Genomic DNA, 19119 nt, shown 5'->3' with positions numbered 1-19119 from the left:
TTTGCTGGACGCTAAGTTGCAGAAATAGATCTTTTTCTTATGTGTTTATAGGTAAGGTAGATATTAGATACAGAAGGAATTTATAAAAACATATTGAGGTCATATAGGCATTAGAATTTACCTTTGTTTTGTTCCCCATTTCTAATTACAATTTGTATAGTAATTTTAACATAAAAGTAATATCTGAATATTATAAAAACTAGAATACTGGAAAGTATTAATAAAAAAATCCTTAATCCTAATGCCTAGCAATATCTTTTTGTCTATTTTTGTAAATATACTTGTTTAACTCTGTTAGCCATATTTCTGGTTTTCAGTATTTCACATCTTAAATACCATCTATTCATTAAAGATTCAAAGTGGCACTGAAGTAGAAATAGCCCACTTTTTATAAAGACATTTATATTTTATACACATTATGTTAGTGTCTTAACATTGTTTAAAAAATGCTTCATATCTAATGCATATTACTTCTGAGCACTCCTAGTGACACTTGAGCCACTAGTTGAGAATCACTGGGTAGAACAGTCAAAATTTATGAGCAAGTTTGCAAGTCTCCATATGGACCTTAGATCTTGTTAAACTAGTTTGAATTGCTTCAGATATGCACTAGCATCCGTGCAGATCATTTCTTTCAATTTGAATAGAGTTCCCAATTATAATTTTTTTGTAATTCATTGTCTACAAGAATTAAATCCAGGAATATTTTTCCACTTTATATAATTTTTTTAAAAAAAGATTTTATTGGGGAAGGGGAACAGGACTTTATTAGGGAACAGTGTGTACTTCCAGGACTTTTTTCCAAGTCAAGTTGTTGTCCTTTCAATCTTAGTTGTGGAGGGCGCAGCTCAGCTCCAGGTCCAGTTGCTGTTGCTAGTTGCAGGGGCACAGCCCACTGTCCCTTGCGGGAATCGAACCCGGCAACCTTGTGGTTGAGAGCCCACTGGCCTATGTGGGAATCGAACCGGCCGCCTTCGGAGTTAGGAGCACGGAGCTCCAACCACCTGAGCCACCGGGCCGGCCCAATTTATATAATTTTTGTAGATATGATACTTAAGGAATTTTTTTCCAATTTCCAAACGCATGTCAGTTTTCTGTGACTATTATCCCCACATTTGGTTATTGATAACATTTTAGTCAATTCTACCTACAAAATAACTTTTTACTCTTAAACCATCTATTTGACCCTGAAGTTACTCCCTATTTCAGGTTTTAATTTCTCTTCAGCATTTTGTAGAAGCTGCCCAACTGCCTATATTTTTTTATTTTTCTTTCTATTATAACGCTGTAGTATTTTTTTTCCCATTTATGAGGCTTTTTCTCTCGTTTTATTGCAGTTTTCAACAACTTATTTTAGAAAATTTAAAATATACACATACATAGAAAATGAACTTTACTGTATGGAAGTGACCACTGTGATCATTATGGTGTCTTACAGTTGTTTGTTTTCTGTGTGTGTATAATTTTTAAATTCGATCAAGCTGGGTATTCTTTAACCTTTCTAAATAACTTAATGTTTTTTTTTTCTTTTTAAAGATTTTATTGGGGAAGGGGAACAGGACTTTATTGGGGAACAGTGTGTACTTCCAGGATTTTTTCCAAGTCAAGTTGTTGTCCTTTCAATCTTAGTTGTGGAGGGGCCATTCAGCTTCAAGTTGTTGTCCTTTCAGTCTTAGTTGGGGAGGACACAGCTCAGCTCCAGGTCCAGTTGCCGTTGCTAGTTGCAGGGGGCACAGCCCACCATCCCTTGCGGGAGTCGAACCGGCAACCTTGTGGTTGAGAGGACGCGCTCCAACCAACTGAGCCATCCGGGAGGCAGCTCAGCTCAAGGTGCCGTGTTCAATCTTAGTTGCAGGGGGCGGAGCCCACCATCCCTTGCGGGACTCGAGGAATTAAACTGGCAACCTTGTGGTTGAGAGCCCACTGGCCCATGTGGGAATCGAACCGGCAGCCTTCGGAGTTAGGAGCATGGAGCTCTAACAGCCTGAGCCACCGGGCCAGCCCCAATAACTTAATGTTTTGTGAATATTTTTCCATGTCTGTCTACTTTTTTTTGCTCTGTGTTATGGATGTATGACGATTTATGCCTTCTTTGTGGACATACAGTTTTTTAGGTCTTAACCTCCCTTCCGTCCTGCCCAACCATCCATCTTTTCTGCTATTATAACCAAAATTGCAATATTCTTGTAGCTAAATTGTTTGGACAGGTCCATGGTTATTCTGAGGTTAGTAGAGTAATGGTTCTAAAATATAGCTCTGATTTTGTCATCCTTGTTATACATATTTCATTTCTCTGTTGTGACCAGTCTGAACTTTTCCTCCTAAAAACTCTGTTAGTCTGTCCCCTGCCAACGTTTCTGACTTTATCTCCTATTCTTTTCTCACACCTTCCAGCTACACCAAACCACATGTGGTTTCTCAAATGTGTCTTACTCATTCATGTCTGTTTGCCCTCTTTTCTTATCCATCTGGTAAATATTTCCTCGCCTTTCTAGCCTAGGCAGAGTTAGGTGGTTCCTCCTTTGTATCTTGTGTACTCTTCTATTGGAATGCCAATAGAATATTTCCTACATTTTAGAAATTTAGTCTCCTTTACTAGGCTCTGAGCTCCTCAATAACAGGGATGTCGTTCTAGTCATCTCTCTCTTTCCAGCACCTAACTCATAGTAGGTGCTTAATAAATGTTTGTTTGAATAAATCTGAGATCTGGGGAAAGGCAAATCTTTAACAATGTCGTAATAAAATTAAATATACTTTTAAATTCACTCCAGCATACTATGAGGAAAAAATTACTTGATTGAAAAATATTTGTGGAGAGCATAGGAAGCATAGTACTTTTAAAAATACAGATATGTTATGAGTGATTAAGAAAATGTGTAACTGAATAATTTATGCTTACATTTAATGTTGAAACTAGTTTTATTAACCTTTAGAGAATTTAAATGAAATGAAAACTTTTGTTTAAATTTTTATGTAAGCAAGAATATATAAGTATGGTATACCAACAAATAAAATATAGGTACAGTACTTAAAATTTGAGTCATGTAACAGTATCGATATGGCTTTAGTTCTTTTTTTTAGGAGGGCGCAGCCTCATAGGGGCCCATGCGGGGATCGAACCAGCAACCTTGGTGTTATTACCTTATTTTCCTGAAAATAAGACCTAACCGGAAAATGAGCCCTAGCAAGATTTTTTTCAGGATGCTCATACTATAAACCCTACCCCCAAAATAAGCCTCAGTTAAGATTGTCAGCCAAATGGACAGCCAGATGGACGCATTTAGTACGTCTGTTGCAACACACGACGGATGTACTGAATTATAAAATAACATTAATGCATAATAAATATAATAAATAATAATATTGACATTAATACTTAAATGATAATATAAATTCTAATTAAGTATTTGTAAATACCAAGCGGGTACCTTTAGATGAGAGGTAAACACCTATGTAAACAGATGAACTCGAGACTTATTGCCGAACGACCAGTCAGAGTACAGACACAATGCACGAATAATGTGCACAACTGATAACGAACGGACGTGGTTGTGTCTAATATGAATCTTCATAATTCAATACGTCGTATGTTGTAAAGGTCGTACTTAATGCACTCGTGAAATAAACGTTTTCTGCATTTTGGTGCCTGAAATTTTTCTTCGCTTTTATGTGGACCATCATTCTTAACTGTCATCATTTTTGTTGTCACTCTGGTCTTGTAAGTCTTCAATTAACACTTGATTTAATGGTAGAATTAAAGGGAATAATATTTTGACTCCCAGACAAGATGAGGGCAAAAAGAAAGAGCTATTCAGTTCAGTACAAGAAAGGAATCGTGGAGGACTCCCGGGGCAAGAATCTTGCGGCTTTCTGCAAAGAGAAGAAGTTGGATCTCCGAATGGTCTGAAAATGGCGAGCAGAGTACGATAACCTCCGGCAACTGGTGGACGAGGGAAATGCTAAGAAGCGCAGTGTGTCTCAGGTGGGCAACCATTATTTCCTGAGCTGGAAGACATCATCTGTGAATGGATTGCTGACAGGAGAGCAAAGGCTTTGGTTGTGCGCAGGGCTGATATTCAAACATTTGCCCTTGCAATGGCACTACAGTTAGAAATATCCCCAGAAGAATTCAAAGCATCACAACACTGGCTGGATGGCTTCCTTCAGCGATACCGTATGAACTGTCTGTAAGATCGACAACACTGTTCAAGCTGGAAGATACTGAAGTTATTAAACGTGCACTTGCATTCAAGTCCTTTGTTGATGGCATCGACTTTTCTAAATACCAACTCTCAAACATGATTGCTCTGGATGAAATTGCAGTGTTTATGGGCCAAGCATCTCAAATGACAATTGATCAGAGGGGTGCCTCGTCAATCTACATTCCCTCCTCTGGTTACAAAAGTGCACATGTTACCTGTATTTTGGCAATTCGTCTGGATGGAAAGAAAGCCCCACCTCTGATCATCACTAAGGGCAAGAAAGAGAAGGTTGAACGTGTTTCAGGCATTTATGTTCTTGAAACTGGAAAAGCCTGGCGCACACAAGCAGTTATAAGGAAGTGGGTCGATTTAATGCTGCCACTTGTTTAGCGAGGTGGCCAAAGAGGTCTGCTAGTCTGGGATTCAGCCAGCCCTCACCGCGCTAACGACATGAAGAACTTCCTTGCAGAGAGAAGAATAGATCAAGTAATGGTTCCCACAGGAATGACTGCCTATCTCCAGACTCTTGATATTGATAAAGAAGCCATTCAGGGACCATTTGCGCATGGAAATCAATGACTACATTGAAAATAGAATGGAGAGAAATCAGCGTGGAAACTTTGTGAAGCCTAGCCTGCAAGAGGTCGTGACTTGGGTGAAGAATTCATGGGATAAAATCACTGACAGCTGTGTTGCCAATGCACTGCGAGCAGGCTACGTGGACAAGAAGTGCTCATTTAAGGACAGCTCTATTGCTGGACATGAGAGATTGGGGCCAATGGTTCTATAGGAAATGGAGTCGCAAGAAATTCAAGCCGGAATTCGGGGTTTGGAGAGTTATGATGATGTTCCAGAAGGAGATGACATGATTGTGTTTGAATAAATGTAGATTTTTGTACATGAATAAATGAATAAATGTAGATTGTTGTACATGAAAAAAAAAAAAAAAAGACATCCCCTGAAAATAAGCCCTAATGCGTCTTTTGGAGCAAAAATTAATATAAGACCTGGCCTTATTTTCGGGGAAATACGGTAGCACCACGCTGTAACCAACTGAGCTAACCGGTCACCCCCGGCTTTAGTTTTTATAGCTTAATATCTGACTAGATTTAAGAAAAGTTGCACTAATTAATGAAAATTTAGAACCATAAACAATAACCATTGGGAAGGTAGGATGTTTGGAGTTTTAAAAGACTAAAACCATATTCCTGTAGAAAATGTTCATTGATACCATAATTAAGGAAAGGATCCTTGTTTATAGGATAATTGATCTGTTCTAGTAGTCATCTCTTTGTGTCCTTCTTTTGAGTATTTGGCTTAATTATTCAAAATGATGGCTACTTTGTTAATTTCTTCAGCCTGAAGGTCTCTAAATTCTTTCTCATTGTGTATTTAAATGTTAAGTAGTTTAAATATTTTGTAATTTCTTTTGCATTGTGATAACCTAAAGTATGTTACAACTAATAATTCTTGTCCATATATAGCAACTCTTGTGTCAGGAGCTTCTTAGGTTCTTAGGTTTCCTTTGCTCACTATTATCTTCTTAGCACTTAGCATAGTGTTTGGTAGTTATTATGACAGATTGTACTTATTGGTATGTTTATATTTTTCCTCTTTTTTTTTTTTTTAAGGTAATGTGGCATTAGATAATCTACAGATAAAAGAAAATGCTCTGGTAAGTCTTAAATTTTTTTTCTTTTTTTAACTATGTTGATTCCTTTAATTTGGTAAGCTCTTAGAAACCCTTGGTTACTAGGTATCTGGTACCAGGTACCAGATAAAATGATTAGTTATTCAAAGAAACTTGTTTAACTATTTGTTGTAGAAAAATCTGAGATTAAAGGTTTGGAAATTATCTTTTTTCCTAATAATCAAAATAGTATCTCGGGAAATGGAATGTTTTTCTTTGGTCTAATTTGAATGTATACCTTTGTAGTAGACATTTGTCTTACTGAAAAAGTTTTCTTCAGAATTATTTTTACATATTTTCAAGTAAATAAGGGCATGATTTGAAACATTTATCTAATGAATAATTATATTTTTGGAACTATGTTGACAATATAGTCTTATAATATTATGGTAATATTAAGAGGTAAAAGATTTTTTTGGACTCTAGGTCCAGAAAGTAATTTGTGTCATTTACTGTTGAGCTGAAAACAAACAAAACAACACTCTCCCCATCTTCCCCATTCCCTGCCTCCCGTTAAGCTTTAGATAATATATTGGACTTAATTTAAGTTCATAAAATCACTTAAGAATGAATTTACTCTTTAATTAATAGGTCCTATTTCTAATCTACCGTATGTTTTATAATCCTATCTTTGACTTCTGGTTGGATTTCTGCATGATGAACTTTGTTATTAGAGAGAGCCTTATACACAAAATGCTCCCACGATTGGTTTAATTTTTAATAATTCTAAAGACTCAAGTGATCATTGTACATATTAATTATCGCTTAGTACACTGTGCATAAAAAAGAGTTATTTGCACTTTCTGGCGGTTTGGTATCTAGAAAGTGAAATTTTATTATTGATTAGTACTTGTCAGTAACTTATCTAAAGTAAATGTTAAGTTGGTAAATTATATATTGGGAATCTGCCTTTTAAGATTTTTTTATTCACTTACTAAATATTTTTTTTGAGAGAAAATTGTTTAGTTATTGTTTTCAACTTATTTACATGAAAAGAGTCTTCATTTTCGTGTTCTACTATTTCAGATAAACAGTGTCTATCTATTATTTTAAAAGTTCATGGAATTTCCATCTGGCTTGGTTTAATTTATTAAAACCACCAGTTTACCCAATTATTTTCTTTAACTACAGACTCTATTTCTTTTTACAATTTTGCTTCTCTTGTGAATTATTTCTTCAAAGTCAAAGTTAATATAAACTCAGGCATAAAACATAATATAATCCTTTATGAGTTACTCAAATACAGAAAATTTGTTTCATGTTTTTCCTTAGAGATGATTGTGTATTTAAATGATACAAGGCAATTTTTGAGGGTCTGAATAATTTAAAATGTCCTTTACATTTTTCTTACTGCTGAAGAGTGAATTGGATGTTCCTTTTAAAGTCAAGGCTGGCCAAATTGGTAAGTACTTCTACTCTTCAGCTGAGCTATTTTTAGTTGTTTTAGTTTTTATTTTTCCAGTTTCATTTAATCAATATCTTTTTCAGCTTGAACAAAAATGTGATTTTTTTGGCTTATGTTGATTATAGCTTTTGGAGTTCTGAACCTAAGACAATAGGGTAGAGAATTACCCTCTAAAATGGAAGGATATTTGAACTGCAGTGATATTTTTTAGGCTTTGGTTCTGCCACACAAAATATTATCTTAATTTTCAAAATTGCTAAGCAAATTTTGTGTGCTTTTTCTTTATATGTGAAAGTAGTGTAATTTGCAAACTCGAGTACACAAAAGTTAAGTGTAGCTTATTTCCTTCATGTTTTATGCAAGCATTTCACTTGATATATTATGCAGCAATGTGGTATGGAGGATGTGTTTTGGTAAGTAGAAAGTCTTTGCAGCTAAACTCTTACACACTAAGATTGTCTATAACTAAACGTACATCTTTGTTGAAGAAATTTTTCAGTAGGAAGTTTAATCTACAAAGTCCTCTCAACTAGTCCATACTACCTGGTTTTTACTTTTTAAAATATAAATTGCAACCCTAGATGACTTACTCTTACTTTAGAATTTTTACTTATGTCCCCATCCACCTCCATCACCTTACTACTTCATCACATCTCTTTCCTTTTTCACTCCTTATTTTGTATTCACGGAAGGCATTGTCTTTTGCTATTCCAGCATCTCTTAGTAGTTACTTGAATACTTCTGCTTGAGTCCACTTTCTTTCACCTATATGTGATAGATATAAAGTCACATAAAGTAATATTTTCATGTTTTTGTCTATTGAAATAGGAGATACTGTCTTAGATTGAAAGCATCCCTAGGGTACACCTCATCTTGTTTTTTGTTTGTCTGTTATACAGAGCCTTGTGTTGTGTGAGGTGGTGATGTTCAGTAGTCTTCTATAAGTATTGTTGTTGTCCTACATGCTTAATTGAAATCCTAGAGTGAAGTTACAACCATTCATTCATTTTGTTACCTCTGAGATATTTATTCATACATGGTATATATGTGACTACACAAATAGCTGCGGGAAAGGCAAGGATGAATAGATCAAGGAAGTTATAGAGATCTAAAATTTGCACCGAGTGTTGAAATCACATTCCCACGGTATTATATAAGTTATATTTAAGTAAAGAACTTTTACATTATTCTTTATGTTAATTACAACTAGATTTATATTTTGGAAGAGTTTTCTAAAGTGTTCAGAAAGTGTTCTTTTTGCTTTTAAAGTATTATAAGAATTTAATGGCTTCATTTAGGGTTACTCATTGAATTATGAGAGACCCTTTACCTATAAGGATGTAAAATGTATTTTCTTTATATCTATTTTTTTTGGTTTATGGATCATTTGCATTAGTTATTAAATTTCTGTTAGGTTGAAATATTACACCTCTCCTTCTAGAGTCAGTGTGGCTAAGTAAGCTCAAGAATGTTTTGGTTTCTAAGAGCTAGACTTATTTGTGGGTACTCCTGGATTATCCTTTTACTTAAAAATTAAAAAAATTTCTTGATCTATAAAAGGGAGGCAATAATATAACTAACTGAATTCCAGTGGAATTCAGGATAATGAAGGATAGGCGGATAATGGGTTAGGATAAATTGAGAGAAGAAAAGGTTTAGGGGACAGTCCCTTTTTGGTATGCTAGTTAAAGGAGTATTTCTCACTTTTTCACTCTCATGTTCACCAAGAAGGCAATCAGATCAGTTTTTTTTAGGAGCTGATGAGATAATTATACCTAAACAGTATCTGTTACAAATATAGTTGATACTCACTAGAAAATCATCAGAGTTAGAAATGATCCATAAGTATACTGGCATTACCTCCAGACTCCCTGACATGGGAGCCATTTAAGAATCTCATTAGGTTTACAAGCTGAAGAAAAATAAAAATTTAAGTGGAGAAGTAATTTGAGATTTTAACCCTGAAAATGAATTCCCAGGTAAAACTGGCTTTCCTACATAGCCATCCAGGTAAATCAAAATAGCCTCATTTACATTGCATTATTTTATTTTCCCTTTAGCTTATTATACTGTTTAACAGTTCTTTGAACTTTGAGCATCTTTATTTATAAGTACCAGTGATTCTGGTGATATAAGTTGCTTAGTCATTCATTCACATACTGGCGTGATTTAGTTGAATCAGATTCAGTTCTCTGAAGTGTCTTGATCAGCAACACTGAAAGAATCATAGTTTTTATAGAATATTTTTTAAGTTGTGATGAGACAAGGTAATTTGTTTTGGAATATGGAAAACTTTGGGGATTAGAAAAGGTTTGGATAGAATGGCTTTAGTACTTTTGAGGCTGGATTGGGCCATTGGCTCCCTGGAGACATGGAAAAAGACTGGGAAAAGAGTAAAGAAAGAAATGTGGAAAGATATCAAAGACAGATTTTGCCCATTTCAAAATTTAAATGAGAGTATGCCCTTTTTATCTGATCTTTCCTGCTCTGCATAGCCTTTTCCCATAAAACCCCAAACTTGGCTTAGTGACAGTTAGGGCCATAGTTCATCTATGTTATGAGTGAAAAAATTTTTGACAGTTTCTGAAGGACCTGATATTAACACCATTGTTTCTAAGAGACAACATTCTGTCTTTCAAGTGATTTATAAGTAGAACTTTGGATATAACTTGTCTGAACTGCCTGTAACTCATAATACTAGTCATAAGACAACACACGCGCCTTCAGTGCTGGCCTCTTCCAATTGTAGCAGCTGGCACACTGTCAGAGTTCTGTTTCTTTGGTACTCTTCCTCGTGTTTCTGCTTCAATTCCTGGGGTCTTGTACAGATACTGTTTTACAGTTGAGCTATAGAGATGTAGTTGTTGGTGTGTATAGAACAGTATGTACAGATTCAGACCATCAGCCAAGTCTTGGATGAGGAAGAGCCCCACTTCTGCTTCCAGTATCTTCACTGATGACTTAAGTGGACTTAGGCAATTAATGTAACCTCTCTGGGACTGAGTTTCCTTTTTTTTAAAAAGTTGGAATAAGAGCTGCCTCATTCTTCTTACAGTTTGGGAGTATTAAATAAAATAATAGTTACCAAAAAGTTTGAAAAGTATAAAGCACAGTGTGAATAGTCACTTCTGATAGTAAAGTAATATGGAAATGGAAAAGATCTTTGTAAACTTTAGTGTTGGAGTTTTTTCGAGTTTTCTCTGAGTGATATACCTACTATATGCATGAAGGGTTTTGTTATTTTGTTATGCTTTTTCTCTTAATGGAAATGAAAAATGTGTGTCTTCTTGAGCAGTCAAATAAGAATTTAAGGTTAAAATTATGTTTCTTCAGATAAATTAACTTTGAAGATTCCTTGGAAGAACCTTTATGGAGAAGCAGTTGTTGCGACTCTAGAGGGATTATACCTGCTTATTGTTCCAGGAACAAGTATGTTATTTTAGGTTGTAACCATTTAGTAATATCAGAGTGAAATTAAATTGTTACCTGGGTTAACTATTTTAATATGTTTAGTAAAATAGAAGATAATTTAGATGAACTAATCATATGCATTATGCACATATATCCATACATTTTACATATACACCCACATATGTGTTGCCACATTTGAATGTAAAATAATTTTTTGTTATTTTTGGAAAGCATAATTTCAACCACTTGTTAAATTTATTCTATTCTGTGTGAATAATTATGTTGCAACTAAGCCTTCATATTAAGTTGAGATACATCAGGCAGACTTATTTTCAGGGAATGAAATAGACTTAAGTTTTAAAAAATGATGTTAATCTACAGATTTCAAGATTGGAAATTTTTTCCCCTCATTTTGTTGCTTCTGATTTTGAGTGAGTGTTGTCTCAAAACTGTGTATAAAATAGGTAATTTTTCATTATAAATTATAGTATCTTAATTTTTAATGAATATTTTAAAGCTGATGTTTATTTAAGTAATAACTTTCATTACTAATGTTTTTTTCATTTACAAGAACAATATAATGTTAACAAAAGTTGGGATACTTTAGGGAAAAATTACTTATATTTTCTCAATCATAGAACAAACATAATTTTTATTTTTATTTCCAGTCTTTACCATATACATACTTGATTTGATGTAGCATGTATCACATTATGCATATAACATGGATCTGGCTTTTTCACTTTACATATATATATTTTTGATACATTTCACAGTTTTTATGGTGATAGTGAGAATTTTGAAAGGCTGTATGATACTCCGTTGTGGGCTGCCTACTGTTTTTTGCTATTAGAGTGAACATTATAAATGCCTCCTTATAGATATCTCTTTTTATTCTTTAGTTTTATTTCCTTAGGATCTGTTATCAGAAATGAGATTACTAAATAAAAAGGACATGTATATTTCCTGATGGTTGATACCTGTTCTTGAATTACTTTCTAAAAGTCTTTTTTATCGGTCTACATTGATAACAGCTGATATTGGATATTACATTTTTTTGATAGTTACTCAGAATTTTACCACTCAAACATAATAACTGGAAATTTTCTGCCCTCCCTCTGTTTCTCCCCTTTACTTTTTTACTCATACTTTTCCCCTCTTACTCTTTTTCATATCTTCCTTTCTCCCTTTTAATTCCTTTCTTCCCTCCTTTCCTTTTTGATGTCAGCTTTGTAAATAAATAGGAATCATTTGTGTTTAAACTTTTTGTAAAACTTCTGGAGTGCAGCTGTTCTTTGATTTATAGAAAACTGAATTACATTACACATACATACACAATCACGAGGCTGAACTTTTCGTATTTGTTTATTATTTGCATTTCTTTATTTGCGAATTAACTATATATTTTTAGGTATTAAATATGATGCTGAAAAAGAAGAAAAATCTTTGCAAGATATTAAACAGAAAGAGTTATCCCGAATTGAAGAAGCCCTTCAAAAAGCAGCAGAGAAAGGTATAGTAAATTTATGTTTTAGATAAACTTAGATATACCTATATTTCAGATATATTTAATGCACTGTAAAGAGAAAGCTTTCATAAACCTTTCTAAGCTATAGTTCCAAAGGAAGAATCTTCGTTTAAAATCATATTTCAAAATATTGATTATAAATATTTTAATGCTTCATATTTAGGAGTCATTGCCTTTTTCTGTAATTGTTTTCTCTCACTGCTAAGGCATTTGTCTTTGGTCTGTCTTAAAAGGTATGGCAAATGTTAAATTAGAAATGACAGACATATTTATACATAAGATTTCTTTTCCTAGCTTAAGCTGCTGACATTTAATTGAATCAGTAAGAAATTTCTCTTAAAAAATAGCTTGCTCATTGAAATTCTTTATCAGTGATTCATTTCTCTTTGCCCCAAGGATTTTCTCTTACACAGAATTATTGATTCTTTTACACAAAGTTACTAAAATACTTAATTTACAGAGGCAATCTTAATAGAAGAAATTAAAAAAGCCTAACATTTTGTCCCCTTCTCTTTTTATACTCAAGCATATTTAGTATTTGCTAAGCTTAAGATTCTATGTTTTTATGAAAAGTTTTCTTTATTTCTATGACTTTTATGTGCCAAATAAAGTAAGGTGGGAATGGTTTCATTTTATGACAATTCAGTGTGATTATTTCTTTTTATTCATTTTTGGTTAATTAGTATATGTGGGACTACCGTGTTTCCCTGAAAGTAAGACCTAGCCAAACCATCAGCTCTAAAGTGTCTTTTGGAGCAAAAATTAATATAAGACCTGGTATTGTATTATATTATATTAGACCCAGTGTTATATTATATTACATTATGTTACATTACATTACATTACATTACATTACATTACATTACATTACATTACATGATATTATATAAGACCTGGTGTTATATTATATGACCGGGTCTTATATTATATTAAAATAAGACTGGATCTTAAATTAATTTTTGCTCCAAAAGACGCATTAGAGCTGATGGTCCAGCTAGGTCTTATTTTTGGGGCAACACGGCAGTATAAAAATGAGGAGACTTGAAGAGCACTAAAATTTCATTTTTTTCTTGATACAGTTTAGATTCAATATATTTTCTTAACACACACATATATAATTATATATTCATCAATAAGTATATTGACATATACTTAGATATCTTGATGTAACATATAATTATATACTCATCATTTATAATATATATTATTAAGTTATAGTTTCCCTTTTGAGAAACAAACCCCAAAGTCTTTTCATTTTTTGGATGGAAATAACACTTATTGCTTAAAAAATATTCTAGTGTTTCTAGTGAATTGTAAGAAAAAGACGTGGTATAATCTTTCCTGTTTTAGTAGTTGACAGCTTAATTGGCAAAATGATACTTGCTATACATTTTATATTGAGGGCGTATGAGATTTTGACTGCGGGGTTATCGATGCTGAGGAAACTTATACGCGTATGTTTGGGTCTGGCAGAGAGGCTATTAAGGATGATTTGATACATCTATTGGGATGAACATCTGCAGTATTAAGTTTATGTAAATAGGACTGTGAGGCTTATGTAATATGATAATTGTAGCTTGTTGGATGATAAAATTTAGGTTTTGTTGGGATAGAACTAAAATTCAGGAAGTGAAACTTAGTTTTAACATTATTATATTAAATTTGTCAGAAAAATATTGAGTATATAAAAGAGATGAATTTAGGAATTGGGAAATATGTTGATAGAAATTTTTTTTCCTTCATTGTCAAGAAATACATGAATTATCTTGACGGCATATAAATGTTTTTTCTAGGTTGTATGAATATGGGTCACATCTTGATATGGTATTTTTCATGTGAATGATAAAAGACAACCTTGGCCCATGAGATGCTTTGCATTTCACCATTAATTAATAGTTATTATTTAATTATCATAATTTATTTTTCAGACTTACTATTTTCCCACTTCTTGGTTTTAAAAGCACAAAAGCACCATCACACATGTATAGATACTCAGGTGAGAGGAGAAAGTGATTTAATTCTAAATAGCAGATGATGTAAATGAAAAAAAAATTCTCAAGCTGACCTGCTTTAAAAAGCATTTTTACTTAATTTGTTTTATTTGATGAGATAGAATGCTACCCAGCATCATGTGGGAGAAATAGAAAATTGAAATATAACTGTGAGTTCATTTCTAGAGTATTTGCATAATTGTAAAAATAAACTCCTTGATATTTTTCTTCTTTTATTTTGCTGTAGAGAGTTTATTTCCCTAGAAAAGCAATTATAAAGGAAAAAATTAAATTCCTTGAGAGGCCAAGAGATTCTCAAATGCTATAGATTCTGTTTTTAAATGTTAATTTTATCAAAGTAATATATGTACACACACTTGATAATCAAATAGTTTTGCAAGCAAGACTTCTGATGAAAAATGTCAGCCCCCCGTTCCACCCTTCTCTATCCTGTAGATCCACTCCTTACAGGGAACCATTGGAAATGTTAATATTCTGTCATTATTTAATTTATTAATGTAAGGCATTACCTAGGATTTCTTGTTATGGTAGTCGAGGAGTTTACCTCTTTTACCATTTCCTTCATGCTGAATTCCCCTCCATGTCTCCTCATAATGTGGTTGTATCATAATTTTTGGCCAATTACTAGCCAAAATTTACATTACTATGACTATAGTTATTGTTCACTGCATAGGTCAAATGATGTACTGTGATTATATTTCCTTTCTTATGCAACCTTTTGTTTTTCTTGAGTTTGTAAATGTTTCTTTTTTATTTGTTTAGTCTTCTATGTCAACTTATGTTTAATTCTTTTCATGTGCTATTTGAAATCTTTGTTATATGACTATCAGTGTTATTTTCCAGTTGCCCAAACCTGTCTATTGGTCCCCTCCCCTGTTCCCCTTTTCTCATGGAGATCGCCCATTGAACTGGTTATTTTTTGTCTTGCTATACAGTTGTCATCCTGAGACTGGTCTTTATCGCTCTTCTTTGTTTAATTCATTGTTTCCTGGGTCCTTTGCCTTTTGTTCTTTGTTAGTTTGTTCCTTTGTTTTGTTGGAGCATATCTAATAGCTTTTAAGAAAGGATGTACTGGACATAATTTTTAAAATATTTTCAAGTCTGAAAGTCTTTGTATTTTACGTCCACACTTGTTTGATTTGGCTGATCCTAGGTTTGAAATTAGAATTTTGAAGGCAGTGTCATTTAGCTTGCAGGTACTTTTGAGAAGTCTGATACCAATCTGCTCTACGCATTGTTGGAAACACAAATATTAGAAAATCCCTGGATCCTACTGTTAACAACCTTACATTTTAGTTGGGAAAACAAGACATGTGCATAATAATAAACAGAAAGTGTTGAGTCCCATCGGAGACGTACAGATAGTGGGTTAAGGGAGTTCAGAATGGACATATGTTTAGCTGCAGTGATCAGGGCAGACGCTGAAGATGTATATTTCATCTGGGTCTAAAGGACGAGTATGCAGAAAGGCACATGGTATTCTAGAGGGGACAGTGAAGGTGGAAAAGTATAGAGCATGTATGGGGAATAGCTAAGAATTTGGGAGTTTGGTAGAAAGTTAGAGGTAAGTTGGAAAGCTATATTTAGGTTAATTTTAAGAGATTTGAATGCCATGATGATGATAATGACAATAGCTGACATTTATTGAGCATTTACTGTTTGCCAGTGACTCTTCAAAGTGCTTTATAGGAATTGACTCATTTATTAGTGATAACTCTGTGATATAAGGGCTGTTATTTTCCCATTTAATAGCTGAGAAAGCTGCAAGTTAAATAATGACTTATGTCACACAGGTCGCAAATGATAGAGCTAGAATTTGAATGCAGTCTGGCTCTAGGTCCTATACATTTAACTGTTAATAATGGACTTTAATCTAGCTAGTGGAAGAGTCAGTAACTTTTCCCTTTTCTATCTTTAAAAATCCAGGGAGTGATGTGATCAGAGAGCTGTGTTTTAAGAAGGTTAAACTTGCTATGGTGTCTAGGCTGGATTTGGGGAGGGAAATGGGAAGATGGTACTATCTAGCTATCATAGAAGGAATAGGAGAGATTTAGTGTATCTAAAGGGAACAGATCAGATGAACAGGTGAGTTGATTTCAGTTAACTCTAAAATTAATGTAAGTATCACAGCAATATTTTATTCTGAAAATGGGAAAGTGGTAGTCAAAAAGGGAACCAAAACAGCAGACTTTTGCTGTGCTTGAAAATTTGTCAAATAATTCAATGGGACATTAGCCATAATTGATATTTGTCTGCCTTGCTTAATTTAAAATTATTGTTATGATTTTAATTATGAAGAATTTTTATTTTAATATTATGAGTATAGTTTGTATGTTGAAATAATGAAAATGGTGTCACTAAATATTTCCTTAGAAATAAATTGTTCTGGTGTCATTGAATTTTACTTGTTCTGTTACGTGATTTCGAATTATTTGAATTAAGTTTAGACATATTTTACATGTGAAATTAAAGGAGTCTTAAATGCTCTGCATTTTGGTTATTGCTGCCGTGTGGATGCAGGTGCACATTCAGGGGAGTTTATGTATGGCTTGGAAAGCTTTGTTTACAAGGACATCAAGCCTGGTGGGTATGCATGGTTATTTATATTCAGCTATGTAAAACAATTGTATTCTTATCCATGCTTGTGCTTTTAATGGAGTCCATTTGATGATGTGACATCCTTTTAAAAAAATATGGAAATGTAATTCATGTTTTGCTCCTTTACCATCACTTCCTTTTCCCTACCTTCTGCAGCCATTTATTCATTCACTAAATACTTAGTGTCTTCTTGTGGCGAGCACCATGCTGGATGCTGAATGTTCATGGGGTAAAACAAATACGATCCACTGCCCTTGTGAAGCTTACAATTTGATCCATAGATAACTTTATGTTTTTAAAAATTTCCTGACATTTTTTATTGAAGTATAATTGACATACAGCATTCTATTAGTTTCAGATGTACAGCATAATGATACCTCTGCATTACACACTGCAGAGTTATCACCATAGTAAGTCCAGCCACCATCTCTCACCACAGGAAGTTACAAAAATTTTATTTTTCTTGTGAAGAGAACATTTAAGATGTACTTTCTTAGCAACTTTCAAATTTGCTATATAATACTATTGACTGTAATCACCATGTACATTACATCCCTATGACTTATTTATTTTATATCTGGAAGTTTGTACCTCTTGATCCCTTTCACGCATTTCACACCCCCAAAGTCCCTCCCCTCTGGTATCCATTATTATGTTCTCTGTATCTGTGAGATTTGTTTGTTCTTTTATTTTTATTTTAGATTCCACCTATAAGTGAAATCATATTGTATTTGTCTTTTTCTGTCTGACTTCTTTCACTTAGCAAAATACCTTCAAGGTCCATCCATGTTGTTGAAAATGGCAAGATTTCATCCTTTTTCATGGCTGAGTAGTGTCCCATTGTGTGTATATACCACATCTTCTTTATCCATTGATCCATTGATGGACATTGAGGTTATTCCTATATTTTGGCCATTGTAAATAATGCTGCAATGAACATAGGGGTGCACATATCTCTTCAAATTAGTGTTTTCATTTTTTTTTGTTCAGATAAATATCTAGAAGTGGAATTGCTGGGTCATATGATATTCTATTTTTAATTTTGTGAGGAACCTCCATACTGTTTTCCGTAGTGGCTGCACCAATTTACCTTCCCACCTACTGTGCATAAGGGTTCCCTTTTATCTGCATCCTTACCAACACTTGTTATTTCTTGTACTTTTGATAATAGCCATTATGACATGTGTGAGGTGATATCTCATTATGGTTTTGCTTTGCATTTTCCTGATGATTAGTGATATTGAGCATTTTTGCATACGCCTTTTGGCCATCTGCGTGTCTTCTTTGGAAAAATATCTATTCAGATCCTCTGCTCATTTTTTAATCAGATTATTTTTTTGTTATTGAGCTGTATGAGTTCTTTATATATTTTGGATATTAACCCCTTATCAGATTTGTATATGATTTGTAAGTATCTTCTTCCATTTAGTAAGTTGCCTTTTTATTTTGATGGTGGTTTTCTTTGCTGTGCAGAAGCTTTTTGATTTAATATAGTCCCATTTCTTTATTTTTGCTCATATTGCTATTGTATTTGGAATCAGATCCAAAAAAACATCACCAAGAGTGATGATGTCAAGGAACTTACCACCTGTGTTTTCTCCTGTCTGACATTTAAGTCATTTTGAATTAATTTTTGTGTATGGTGTAAGACAGTGGTCTGGTTTCATTTTTTTTGGCATGTGGCTGTCCAGTTTTTCCAACACTATATATTGAAGAGACTGTCCTTTTTCCGTTGTATATTCTTGCCTTCCTTGTAAATTAATTGACCACATATGCATGGGTTTATTTCTGGGATCTGTAGTTTGTCCCATTGATCTATGTGTCTGTTTTTATGCCAATACCATACTATTTTGTTATTATAGTTTTGTAATACGGTTTTAAATCAGGGAGTATGATGCTTTCAGCTTTGTTCTTCTTCCACAAGACTGTTTTGGCTGTTTGGGATCTTTAGTAGTTCCATACAAATTTTAGTTTGTTTTTATGGATGCCTTTTATTTTCTTTATTTTGCCTGCTTGTTCTGGCTAGGACTTTCAATACTATGTTGAATAAAAGTGGAAGAGTGGGCATCCTTGTCTTCTTCCTGATCTTAAGGGAAAAGCTTTCAGCTTTTCATTATTGAGTGTGATGTTAGCTGTGGGCTTGTCACATATGGCCTTTATTATGTTAAGGTACATTCTGTCTATACTCAGTTTATTGAGGTTTTTATCATAAATAGGTGTGGAATTTTGTCATGCTTTTTCTGCATCTATTGAAATGATCATGTGATTTTTAT

At 33.6% G+C, this 19119-nt stretch overlaps 1 protein-coding gene across 5 annotated transcripts in view; it reads left to right on the top strand.

Moving 5' to 3' along the window:
• Positions 1 to 19119, top strand: part of VPS13C (vacuolar protein sorting 13 homolog C) — a 170011-nt gene that overhangs the window by 8303 nt on the left and 142589 nt on the right. For 3 of the 5 annotated variants that reach the window (XR_016020863.1, XM_088797257.1, XM_088797259.1), the window contains exons 2-6: positions 5834 to 5877; positions 7252 to 7294; positions 10631 to 10726; positions 12120 to 12221; positions 16769 to 16831. Coding sequence is in view for 4 of the 5 variants with exons in the window: in XM_088797257.1 (XP_088653383.1) it covers positions 5834 to 5877; positions 7252 to 7294; positions 10631 to 10726; positions 12120 to 12221; positions 16769 to 16831 (348 nt within the window). In the remaining variant the exon portion in view is untranslated. The remainder of the gene's footprint in view (positions 1 to 5833; positions 5878 to 7251; positions 7295 to 10630; positions 10727 to 12119; positions 12222 to 16768; positions 16832 to 19119) is intronic. The other 2 variants (XM_088797256.1, XM_088797260.1) reach the window with 1 other exon arrangement.

The sequence above is a fragment of the Rhinolophus sinicus genome, chromosome 3 (assembly GCF_057876585.1).
Source record: "Rhinolophus sinicus isolate RSI-liver-muscle chromosome 3, RSI-T2T, whole genome shotgun sequence".
Classification (NCBI taxonomy): domain Eukaryota; kingdom Metazoa; phylum Chordata; class Mammalia; order Chiroptera; family Rhinolophidae; genus Rhinolophus; species Rhinolophus sinicus.
The sequence above is the reverse complement of the archived record's forward strand: the minus strand, read 5'-3'. Positions and strand labels throughout refer to the sequence as shown.